This window comes from Lissotriton vulgaris, chromosome 11, assembly GCF_964263255.1.
Source record: "Lissotriton vulgaris chromosome 11, aLisVul1.2, whole genome shotgun sequence".
NCBI classification, from domain to species: Eukaryota; Metazoa; Chordata; class Amphibia; order Caudata; family Salamandridae; genus Lissotriton; species Lissotriton vulgaris.
The window spans coordinates 960,541,971-960,554,022 of record NC_141699.1 but is presented as its reverse complement, the minus strand read 5'-3'; the positions used below and the strand labels follow the sequence as shown (position 1 = coordinate 960,554,022).

At 43.6% G+C, this 12,052-nt stretch overlaps 1 protein-coding gene across 2 annotated transcripts in view; it reads right to left on the bottom strand.

Annotated features, from left to right (window-relative positions):
* Positions 1–12,052, bottom strand: part of TIPARP (TCDD inducible poly(ADP-ribose) polymerase) — an 85,537-nt gene that overhangs the window by 19,410 nt on the left and 54,075 nt on the right. For both annotated transcript variants that reach the window (XM_086944126.1, XM_086944127.1), the window contains exon 3: positions 2,315–2,477. In XM_086944126.1, the coding sequence (XP_086800252.1) occupies positions 2,315–2,477 (163 nt within the window). The remainder of the gene's footprint in view (positions 1–2,314; positions 2,478–12,052) is intronic.

The following is a 12,052-nucleotide window of genomic DNA, read 5'->3' as shown; positions in this document are numbered from 1 at the left end:
GTGGGGCAAGGACATCAGGGCTAGGGTTTTGAACATTTCAGTGAGACGTTTGAATGGTGAGTTGGCAAAACTGTGCTCAGCGAAGGGCCGCTTGCTGCACTTACCACACAAAATGATTTCTGGCCCGGCTATGTTTCACCATGATGGTGTGCACTTGTCAGACATTGGTATGGACGCATGGATCAATGGAATCTGGTCCTTTGTGCTGCATCTATTGGAAGGGGGGAAGGGCGACGGACCTATGGCCCCTAGTCGCCCTTGTGGCGGAAAAGAGACATTCAAACACTGATCCTGATAGATGGCATAGACGGGAGTCCACCTTTGAACACTCCCTTAGGCCAGCACTGAGGGGAGAGAGGGTAAGCTCTTCACAGGGGGATGGAGACCACCGGTTGGGGAGGCTAGGGCGACAGGTACGAGCCTCCTGGGTCCCTGGTCAACCTGGTGGAGGAGTGGTGGTGCCCTGGAAATGGCGGACAAGGTTACGAGGGCTGGGGCCCATCACTCTATGACGCAGGTGGGTTGCACCTCGCGTGGGCATCGCTTCCTGGGGAGAGCATAGCCAGAGGGCCCCTTGGTGCTGGGGGGATAATGTCATTCTGTGTGATTGTTGAACATGATAATGTACAGTTTTTATTCCAGTGTTTTGATTTGCAAGTTTTAATAACTTTAATAATAATACTTCGTCATGTTTATGTTGTGTGAATATTAAACATGGCCGTTCTTTGACACCCACCAAATCTCAAGTTTAATTATTGGGTGGGTGATGGGAGGGCGTGGAGCATGCTGGGGGATCCGGTCCCTATACTAAGGGCGAGGCTAGACGAGCCCGCCTTTAGGGGCCGGCCCCCCGGCCCACGCACCCCATTCGAGCAGGGTAGCCGGTCGTTCACCCTATGGGTGGCGACCGGGTAGGGGAAGTCCTTCCGGGTTGGGTGGAGGCAGTGACGCGTTTCCGGCGCGGGCGGGGTCAGAGGCCGTGACCTATATAGGTCACTTTCACAATTGGGTCGGCCTCTTTCCTCGCCGGCGCCCAGACGTGCTCGCATCTTCCGCCCCCACCTCGTGCATCCCCAGGCTCGGTAGCCTGTTTTTGTTTAAATCTCCCACCCACCCGTCCCTTAGCTAGGCAGTCCAAGAGGGTGTGGCGGAAAAGAGACATTCAAACACTGATCCTGATAGATGGCATAGACGGGAGTCCACCTTTGAACACTCCCTTAGGCCAGCACTGAGGGGAGAGAGGGTAAGCTCTTCACAGGGGGATGGAGACCACCGGTTGGGGAGGCTAGGGCGACAGGTACGAGCCTCCTGGGTCCCTGGTCAACCTGGTGGAGGAGTGGTGGTGCCCTGGAAATGGCGGACAAGGTTACGAGGGCTGGGGCCCATCACTCTATGACGCAGGTGGGTTGCACCTCGCGTGGGCATCGCTTCCTGGGGAGAGCATAGCCAGAGGGCCCCTTGGTGCTGGGGGGATAATGTCATTCTGTGTGATTGTTGAACATGATAATGTACAGTTTTTATTCCAGTGTTTTGATTTGCAAGTTTTAATAACTTTAATAATAATACTTCGTCATGTTTATGTTGTGTGAATATTAAACATGGCCGTTCTTTGACACCCACCAAATCTCAAGTTTAATTATTGGGTGGGTGATGGGAGGGCGTGGAGCATGCTGGGGGATCCGGTCCCTAACTGATTCCATGTTTCAAGACAAAACAGGAATATTGTCAGACAGGAGTGGCCAAGTGGCTCCTATCCACTGCCCCTATCTATATATTTTAATTTCTTTATTTGAATGGATTGGTAAATTATTGCACTCCTAATACCTCCAATAATAGAGGTTTACTGTCTCCCACAGTAGAGCAGTCCATCTTTTTGGACATAGTGTAAAATATACCATTGGACATTTTGGGTCCTGCAGTTCTTGAAACACGGATGGTAAAAGCATATTTCTTTGTAGCTGAAATTTGGACATCATTTAATAAATTGATTTTGTTGCAAGTGTATCTGCACTCTTATCACTGTGTTATGCAATATGGAAATATGTTTAATTCAGGGCTTTTCTGGAAAAGTGCCTACATTTTGCTGGAGCATAATTATTGTTTCTCTGACTAGTGTAGAGTAGAAGTGTGGGCCCGTTGGTGGCACACACACATGCAAGGTGGAGAAGAACACACAACAGCAGAACTTGTGAGAAAGCATGTAGGTTTTGAACTGTAATTCCACAACTGTGGAATTTTCAGTCTCATGGCAAGCACAATAATTACTGAATTTTTTTAGCAATAAACGTCTTGTTGCTGGAAAAGACTGGCTTACCTCTGAATATTCTCTCCAGCCAAAGTGGTCCCTACAGAAGTACTTCCATACAGTGTGGTAAGGGGTGCTGGCACAGGAAGGGGTTGCCAGCCGCCGGATTTGGTCGAACTCATCAGAATTGTAGATGGTCATGAAATTCAAGTCTGCTGAAAGGTCGTGTCCCCTGAAACGAAAGAAAAACAAGAATATATCTCTGTTAATGCATTGCTACTTGCTAGGCTAAGGTGAGAAATAGAAAACAGAGACTGCCCTATTCTTACTTGTATCATTTCATGAAAGAAAGACTGACTTTCAGAAGTAACTCCCCGATGCTCTCATAACCTGGTCCTTAATCAGGAAACAGAGAACCGCTTTCTGTCCCTAGGTTAATTCCCGATTTCCCAACCTACTGATCTAACTGCTGGTAAGAGGCAGTAGGGTTAAATTTCAGCTCTTTGATAGGCTGATCTGATAGCAGACTGCCTTAAGGGCGCCATCGTGTCAGACTTGGCACTTCCTCGTACCCACCATGGTAAACTGGTACTTGTAGTTCCATCAGTGACAGTGGAGCGGATCAAAACTTCAAGTCCCATAATGCTTTATTTAGTAAGTTTAGTTTAGCTCTTCACCTGGACCAACACTGGAAGGTGCTGGGTGAGGACAATGTTGGGGCTCTGAGAGGGGGGGTGATATTGGGGTGGTTCACAGGTTATCTCAGGGTCGTGTATGGAAACTTTTTCCTGCTAAGGAAGTGTCCAAGAAGTGGGAAATAACAGTGATCGACAGGGCAAAAGTTTTCATCTCACTTGCCAACGCAGCTTTCCACCCTACTGAAGCCAGTAGGTAAATGGAGTCCATTGGTAACAGTAATATCTCTTATTTACAGCACTTACAAACAGCAAACGTGTGGTATGAAGTGCTATATAAAAAGAATTATTATAGCTCCTGTAACACACAAACAAGGAGATATGGGCATGGCTGTTGGAATAAATAATAGAAATGCTTATTTATCTTGGCAAGGCAAGGAATTAAGAGGTGCCTACGGAGGGTGATAGGGGGTCCCTTTGTGATAATATACGGACGAAGTGCAAGAAAACAGCACTCTGTCCTATACCACAGGTATCTATGTGAAAAGTGAAGAAAACATGTCACTGTTTTTCAAGATCAATACTTTTACAGCAATATTATTTTATCAAAAATTGACATAAAAACGGTAAGCATGCACACATGTAGGAAAATGCCAAAATATTCAATAAATGCATGTACTGTAAACAGGAATTATTCTGTTAAGATTGTATCAGTTTTTCTCTTTTACGTATGAGGACTACACATCACAAATCACTATTTTAGTTGGTGTGGGTGTCATGACAACTGAAGTGCAGCAATAAGGTGATACAAAACAAAACATATATATAAAAACACATACACTTGTGAGGGTCTCTTGGCACCAAATGACATGTTAATGGTTACCCAACACAATGAAACTCTATTTTATCGACCGTATAAACATGAAAGTCTGAACATACACCCCTCTGACTAGAGGTTGTGCCACGAGGTCAAGCACATATCTCTGGAGCAGACACATTAATACACTGATGCTCAAGACCCGGATGTGAGAGATTGTGAAGGGATAATTGCTGTGCAGGACCCTTGAATACCCAGGTCTCGACTCATTCTCCGCCCGAAAAACATTGAGTTCAACTTTTGGTAAATTGAAAAATGCCCTTGCTGTCCTTCAGTGCCCATTGTCTGATCCAGGAAGAACAGATCAATGCCAGATTTTCAGGGTTTCAATACAATAACTACATCCAAAGAACCAGGCTTATTTACTTACTTAGACAATGCTTATCCTCCTAAATCTGTCATGGATCTAGGCCACCCTCAGGACCTGCAATGGTGTTTTCAACAGGGGATCAACTTTAAAGAAAACCGCTATTCCAAGCCCAAAGAGAAACTGGAACAAGGGGTGGAATAGAAATATGTCAAAGGAATTGAGAAAAGTAAAATGCAAATAAAACAAAGAGAGAAAAATAATATACAAAAAAAAGAAAGGATTGAAGATTCCTTGATGAGGCTCCAATTCTAACTTGCAGTTGCTGAACAATGTGGCCCTTTAAGCCATTGGCTCTCTTTGACCAGGCTTTTTTAGCCATTCGCTTGAGATCAGCCCAGTGGAGCATTCGTCTCTCACTTAAGGTATTGACTGGTTAGATGCATCCTTCTACCCCCACTCAAGTGCTTGGCGTGAACAGCATGAGGGATTACTTTACAACTGCAGCCCTCTCTGCTGGCCCTCTCCCGCTTGTTGGCTCCTTGCGTAGCACATTAAAGCCAGACCTATAGGCTTTGCCAATGATAGTTTGTTTCGTGTTTATTCTCTGATCGCCCCATTCAGTAACGCAATGCCAGGTGCGGTAGGACTTTTTGTCCCAGGTTCGAGGCGCTGTGGACTTGGATTATCCAGGAGAGACACACTGAAGCAGGCAAACTGTTCACATCACTTTGCTCAATATTTGTAATCAAGCTACCCAACAGGTGCAAGAATCAACAATTCCTTCTGATGATGAGAGGATATTATGGGGGAAGGGGTGTCAAGGATCAAAATGTGGCCTCGTCATTAACCACCTGCCGCTCATCTGCTGGAGCGGTGGTTCGTCGCATCACGAATCTGCATATGCAGTAAGGGAAAAAACTGGCAGAATATGAATGGAAAACTGATTTTATCGTTCTGAGCAGGTTTTTTCTTCTTCAGTTTTTTCCTGAACATTTCTCGCTGTCAAATTAGCGCGGTCATGTGCAGTCTTTCACTTAAGCACTTTCAAACAATATGAAGGAAAGATGAAAAGATTGAACGAGCGTGCACAAAGAGGCGAAATAAATAATGCAATCACAGTTCACATTTTTTCAAATTCACAAAGTTCCTGGACACATTTTCAGGCAGGGTGTCGGATGTATCAGAAGAGACGCATTGAATAACTACATGTCAATTCATCAAAGACAGGTGATTTTGTGGCAGCGTTAAGGCACATGACTCGACTCTTTGTCCCTTCTAACCTCCTTCCTTTGAGGGTTTTTTTTCCACATTCAATGCATAGACAAAGTGGCAGATTAGGTGTGCCTACAACTTAAAGGAGCACTAGTAAACCCAATATTTCTCGATTTTTGGTTTTTCAAAGCACATATTGTCGATTGAGGCATATAAGTAAAAAGAAAGTGTATTGCTGGTGCTCAAAAGCATTGGCAAAAAAGAGAAAAGTGCAAATACGTGTAAACACATATCATCGAGGAAGCACACTTAGGTATCATCGTGCTACAGCTAGCATCATGAAATATTTGCATGCATTCGTCACCACACATGCACGCGCGTCTTGACACAGCTGCCATTTCATTCGTTTGATATTTATTGACCATTCCAAGATGGCGGATGCCAGAGATCGAGCTGTAAATAAAAAAATATGAAATGTGCATGAAAGTGTGTTTTTCAAAAGGGGTGACCCAGCAGTCAATTGCAGCTGTCAGGCCTTTGATGAAAAAGAAGAAAATATAAAACTGATTCTATCAGAAGGAGACTGGAACAATGGTGGAGCATGCAGTGGTTGAAGGGTAAGTTAATGCTGCAGAGTAGTGAAAGAAATGGTGAACGGGATCAGGATGGGGGTGTACTGGAGAGAAGGGGGTTAAATAAAAAAACAAATCAAAGAAGCTGAGTGGGGAAATAGGGAGAAGCAGCAGACGAACTTTCAACATGGATAGTGTAGGAGGGATGGGAAGGGAGAAAGGTGAAATCAGAACAAAGGGCAGAAAGTTAGACAACACCTTTACTTACATGGAGCGCTAAAGGCCAACGTCAAAAGGAGTCTACTGAATGTGACTTGTGACATGATTCAAGTTATTAACACAATCCTGGGCACACGTATAGAATCAAAAGTTAATACACTTGTGTACAATGATGTAGTCGACACGGTGTTTTCTTAAGGGATGTTCATGTGAAAAACTACGCTAGCCGACACGTGTTATGTCAACAGGTCAATGCCTGTGACTCTTCAGGGCTTTGGAGCGCGCGGTGCGAGTATTCAAAGACCAAAGACCGGTGATAATTCGAACCCGGTTAGCGGGTTATCGGAAGCAGAGTGTGGCCGTCTGGTAATGGGGTAAAGGGAGGAATACGGTCGGTGCTCCGACTGACTCCTTCGGCGAGAGACGAGCAACGAGGTGGACCCTGAACCGCCAAGCTCCACTACACTACGGACATGAACATCTTTGCATAAAACATCCCTTAAGAAAACACTGGTGTCGACTACATCATTGTACACAAGTGTATTAACTTTTGTGTTTCTATACGTGTGCCCAGGATTGTGTTAATGTTTGTTTAGTGAAGGGCTTTTAGCTCTTTTCATGTTCAGGGGTTTTGGGTCTCCCTCTGACCTGGCAGCACCACATGCTTTTGTTCTCCTTTTGTCCACACTCGACAAGGTTACCTGTATGAGCGCCACTCTCCTGCTACCCTTAAACCCAATGCAGAATGATTCAAGTTATCCAGTCAAAAAGATTGTAATAAAGCTATGCACACTGCACTCAATCAGTCACCAACAACAAAGACTACAAGCTGTCTCCAGGCAAGACCTAAAAAGGTCTCTTCAGCTGAAGGTTACCCTGTTGCTTGATTCGAATCAGTATTAAAATATAGGTCTCTGGCAAAAGCTGGTTTGTGCTCTTATATCAGTATCCTTATACTATTGTAAGGTATAGCCAAGGGCAAAGTCGAGGTGATCTAAGTGTAGTGAAGGGCCTCTTTTAACCATTACTACCAAACAGTTCCTTGTTCCGTCAGGCTCTTTCTTGGTGGAACCCCAAAAATCACACTTTCCCAACTCCCCTATGGCCTCCTCATTGAACACATCACCTTACTCAAAACAGGTTTAAACTGTTTTGAGGACTCCAATGGATTGGCCAAAACAAGGTCAAAATCTGCAAAGCAGAATGCAAGAAACATTGCTTGTCTGCCTCCAACTAGGTAGGACAGGTATAAAACACAAAAAAGCAACAAGACCCTGTTCCTCTCGAAGAAGAGAGTGGTGGAATTTTTGGGTCCCGGGGGTGTCGTTCTCACCTCTGTTGTTGTGGTCTTATATGTGCAAGAAGAGATACCCTTGCAGTGAGGAATTGAGGCTCTGTGGCTTGGTATACTGCAGGTCCACTACAGCTTTTGACTGGCTGGTAATTGCAAATTATGGAAGGTCAACACTCATGTACCCTCCTCTAACCCTAATAGCTTATGTAATCATCCAAAGTCAAAAATGCATCAGCGTGCAAACGTTCATTACCCTAAACAATCAGACCTTTACAAGAAGGCCTGTTTTCTTGCTTAAACACAGAGAAGGTTGGCTTTGCAGGGTGAATCTTTTTTGGATTCACATGCTGTGCATTATTCCACTATCTAGTGGTTGGGTCTGGTATACCTTTCTTAATACTCTTTGCCTCTCCTTTTTCCTTTGTTGTTGGGTACTGTCTGTTCCCAATAAGTGGTATGTCTTCCCCTCTATGACATCATATATGCATATCGGAAGTAAATGCTTGCATTCCCTGCAACTGTTCTTGCATACCCTGCAACTGTTTTAACGTTCCCGGCAACAAGACTAATGTATCCTAGTCACAGCAATTTGTAATGTGCCTCGCTTGGATGGTGGCTAGGTCAGAGCACGTGAAATACTAAAAGAACTCCTGAAATTTTGTGCCATGGTGCTCTAAGGGATAAACATGCACTTTTCAAATACACATATTTGTTATGTTATAAATGTGTTACTACCCAAAGTAGGAGGGACTATATATATATATATATATATATATATATATATATATATATATATATATATATATATATATATATATATATATATATATATATATATATATATATATATATATATATATATCCTGAAGAAAAGCACACACTCCGGGGGAATATGTTAGGCAGATTAAATTTATTTCCAGTTACGTGTTTCGACTGAACAGTCTTGATCAAAGACTGCGCTCTACTTCAGGTTTTGCATCTAATCAAATTTGTCCGGTGTGCTTCGCCGGCACAGCACACCACCTACTAACGGGCCCGGAGATCGAAAGGAGCTCTTTGTTGAAGAATTTATATTAAACCCTTAGAAATTCGCTGAAAAAAACAATGGTTAAATTGACAGAGTTAGATGAAAATGTCAGTACCAACAACGTTTTGAAGGAAAAAACACAGACAATCATCAGTTATAGTAGTTAACTATAACTTGCACCCTGCCATACGTGCTTATGATCTTGCATATTACTTAATTCATTAAATGTTCTAAGACATCATTTAGGAGATCACTGATGACATCTCCATTTACATGATTGATGACATCACTGATGACATCATTCAATGAGTGAGTTTGTTTAATACTTTGTACGGTGGCAGGTAAGTATCAACCTAGTACATTATCTGATTTTGTACCTAGGTATTTACAGTGAACTGGTACTTACACCACAATCTTTTAGTAAAATTGACAAAAAATGTTTCCTATTGGCCGTATTGATCTTTGTTGGTAAACTTGACGCGCTGTAAAGTGAGAAGACCTCGGTGATACGTTTTTGGCTTCTGAAGTCAATGTGACTTCAAAATAAGGACCAAGAATCACCAAATATTATTAAAAGGGATTTTATTTTAGGGCACCAATCAATCCAGTATATAAACAGAATAAAAATAAGTTCCAAAAGTACAACAAAGCAGTAGGTAAGCTGAAATATATTAGTAGATTGAGCCGTAATAAAATGAGATACAGAATAGTGACAGACACAATAACATTGAAATAAATTAAAGTAAAAAGGTATTCCATAAAGTAACTTCTTTTCTCTCTTATGAACATAGATCGACTACAGGACTATCTATCATGTATTTCTATATGGGGAGCTTAGAAGCTGTCAGCATAATTTAGACTGCTGTTGTAGTCTTGGAAAAAGAAATACATGTGTAGCCTAAAGCTTCACACTTGCAGGAAAAGGTAAGCAGAGAGCTATGCCCATCTCCAAGTCTAGAAGGAGTCTGCCCCCCTAACTGTGGGAACACCTATTAAAATAACAAGAGTTTCTTTCAGAAGCATCCTTATCTCCTCCCCCACCAGGAACCGACCAAATCATTACTTGAGAGGAGCATCCGCACCCTCCCTTAAGTTTTCCATGGCATTGAAACTGGGACTGTAAACCGTAACCTTGAACACCCCCCCATCCTAGTACATAATCAACAGAAGGCTTTTTTTGAACATTAGTTCTCAATGTTCAGGGCCAAGTTCCTCACTTCAAGCCTCACTACCAACAGTCTAATACAAACAATGCTCCTTTCTCTAACTAAAGAGAAGCAAGATAATGCACCTGCAAAAAGAAAGAAAGAATGTACTGTCAAGGCTAAACCCATTTCAGTTGAGGCCTCTAGTCAGGCTACTCTAGCTTAGCAGTCAACATGAACTTTGAATATATTAATATACATAGACAAGTACATAAGTGCAAAACATGAATAAGCGAAGACGATTACATGTTTCAATGGAACATAAGTCCACTCGTATGTACACCTCTAATCCGTACGATGATTACATTTCATTAATACATTTAAATGCTTCACGCACACACTAAGGAAGTTAAAGGCACACATTGAATATACAATGTCATATATGAGTATATAATGGCAGAATTGTGACATATAAATGGTGGAGCCTAAATTCTGCTGCTACAGTATCAATATAGGCTACTGGGCAGAGAAGACGTAGCAATACATCACCAATATATTAATTATGTAGAGTGCATCCATCACTATACACACAATTCAGATGTTTGAGTGCTGTGGTAAGAAAACTATATGCATTAGCACTTGGCCCAAGGGTACAGCCACTCAGAATATCAGCACGCCAGGAATAGAGGATATATGTGTGTATATATATATATATGTGTATATATATGTGTATATATATATATATATATATATATATATATATATATATATATATATATATATATATATATATATATATATATATATATAAACTTATTTCTGGTTGGTGTGTTTTTCTTTCCTAGCAGCTACTACAGCTTGGTGGTGTGCGTTTCCGGTTAGGAGAGGAGCAGTAAAAGCCGAGTTGTGAATCCTTTATTTCAGAGTAAAAGTGCTGGCGCTCCCGGCAGCTGTGTTCTGAAGTCCTGGTAATCCCTCAACGGTGGCATAGGAGAAACAGCGGGACAAATGTGCTCGGAGGGCACAAAGTCAATAATGACATGATGTAACGTGTCTGAAACGCGCCATCTGCAAAAGGGCAGCGCTGTGCAAAATCTCAATTGCAGGCAGTGACCTGGAACATGAAGGCCTTCCTCTCACGCGATGGACTTTGGATGCTGGCGGTTTCCGTACCTGAGGCTCTATGGGACAAAGCAAGCCTTACCGACTCTGAAAGGTGGTGCGAAATGCCATTATGTCCACCGCTGAAATTAATGTATACTTCCCTATACTAATCCACCACTAATTCATTCTGGTTCAGGAGTGGCGTGCTACTCGCCGAAAAGTGCTTCGACGCCTCGTCAGAGGCAGTAAGTGCTATATAAGTACAATTACAATTATTGGTTGGTGAACCTTCCTATATGTGGGTCTGCAACATTTATATTCCACTGCAAACCTGCTCGGCCTTCACTTGCTGCACTGCAGTGGCTCCATAACCCTGACAAAATGTCCGCCTTACACAGAAATGTCTGATTTGATTGCAGGGCCTTGAAGTGGGCCCTTTGAACCTCGAGCGCGTGAGGCGTGAGAGTTAAAGTGAGGATTTGCATGAGAGACTCGGGAAGGACACGCGCTCCTTTCATGTGCTGCGCCGTGACCAGAGATTTCGCAATTAATTCCGCCCTTGCGATGGCACGTCTCCGGCTAACGAATCAATGACAATGCACCGGCAGCGGGGATAATCAGCGGAAAGGTACACTTAACTTTCAGGCTGTACTTGTTGGAGGATGGGCTGAACGAACATGCACGAACTGACTCATCCATGTATTGTATAAAAAAAAGAATAACGTGCTTTGTAAGTGACAAATGCTATTATCCACTGTAATGGTTACGAATAGATTTAATTCGGGATGAAAGCTTAGTTGACGTTTGCCAAGATTTGAACTCATGACCTACAAACAGGAACAGTGGTGGTTTTCAGTGCTCCAGACAAATGGGAGTTTTGCCAGCTGGAGTGCTCCCAGTATTGGGGGGGGGGGCACACCATTTTCTGCGTTATTTTCAGTAATTTCATAAAACCGCGCCCCAAGGCAGAAAGTCTTTGTGCACCTATGCGTGACTCTTTGAGCCATCTATCTTGTCAGCCACAGGACTCCTTATCCTGTGTAAACATAAGGGTAGGGTGACCTGATTTACCCACAGTTTCTTCTGTTTTAAGAATGTTCCTTTCCGGGGGAGGAGCCAAGATGGCGACCGGAGCAGACCTGTAGGCTGCCGGCTTCGCCAGCCTTCCAGCGCCGCACCGACATCCTGAAACGGATCCTGTGGCAAATTGGTGGTAGATTGCGTGCGGCGCTGTGCTGATCTCGGCGATGTTTCCCCGGACTCCCGACCTGCCCGGCGGCCGGAGATAGCCGCGGAACAGCCCGCGGCCCTGGACCCTACCTGCACGGCCCCTTCCTGCCGTGCCTTGCAGAGCCGCTGACGGCCGGAGTGCTCGGTCAGCGCCGGCTGCTTGACCATCGGCGAGACCCCCG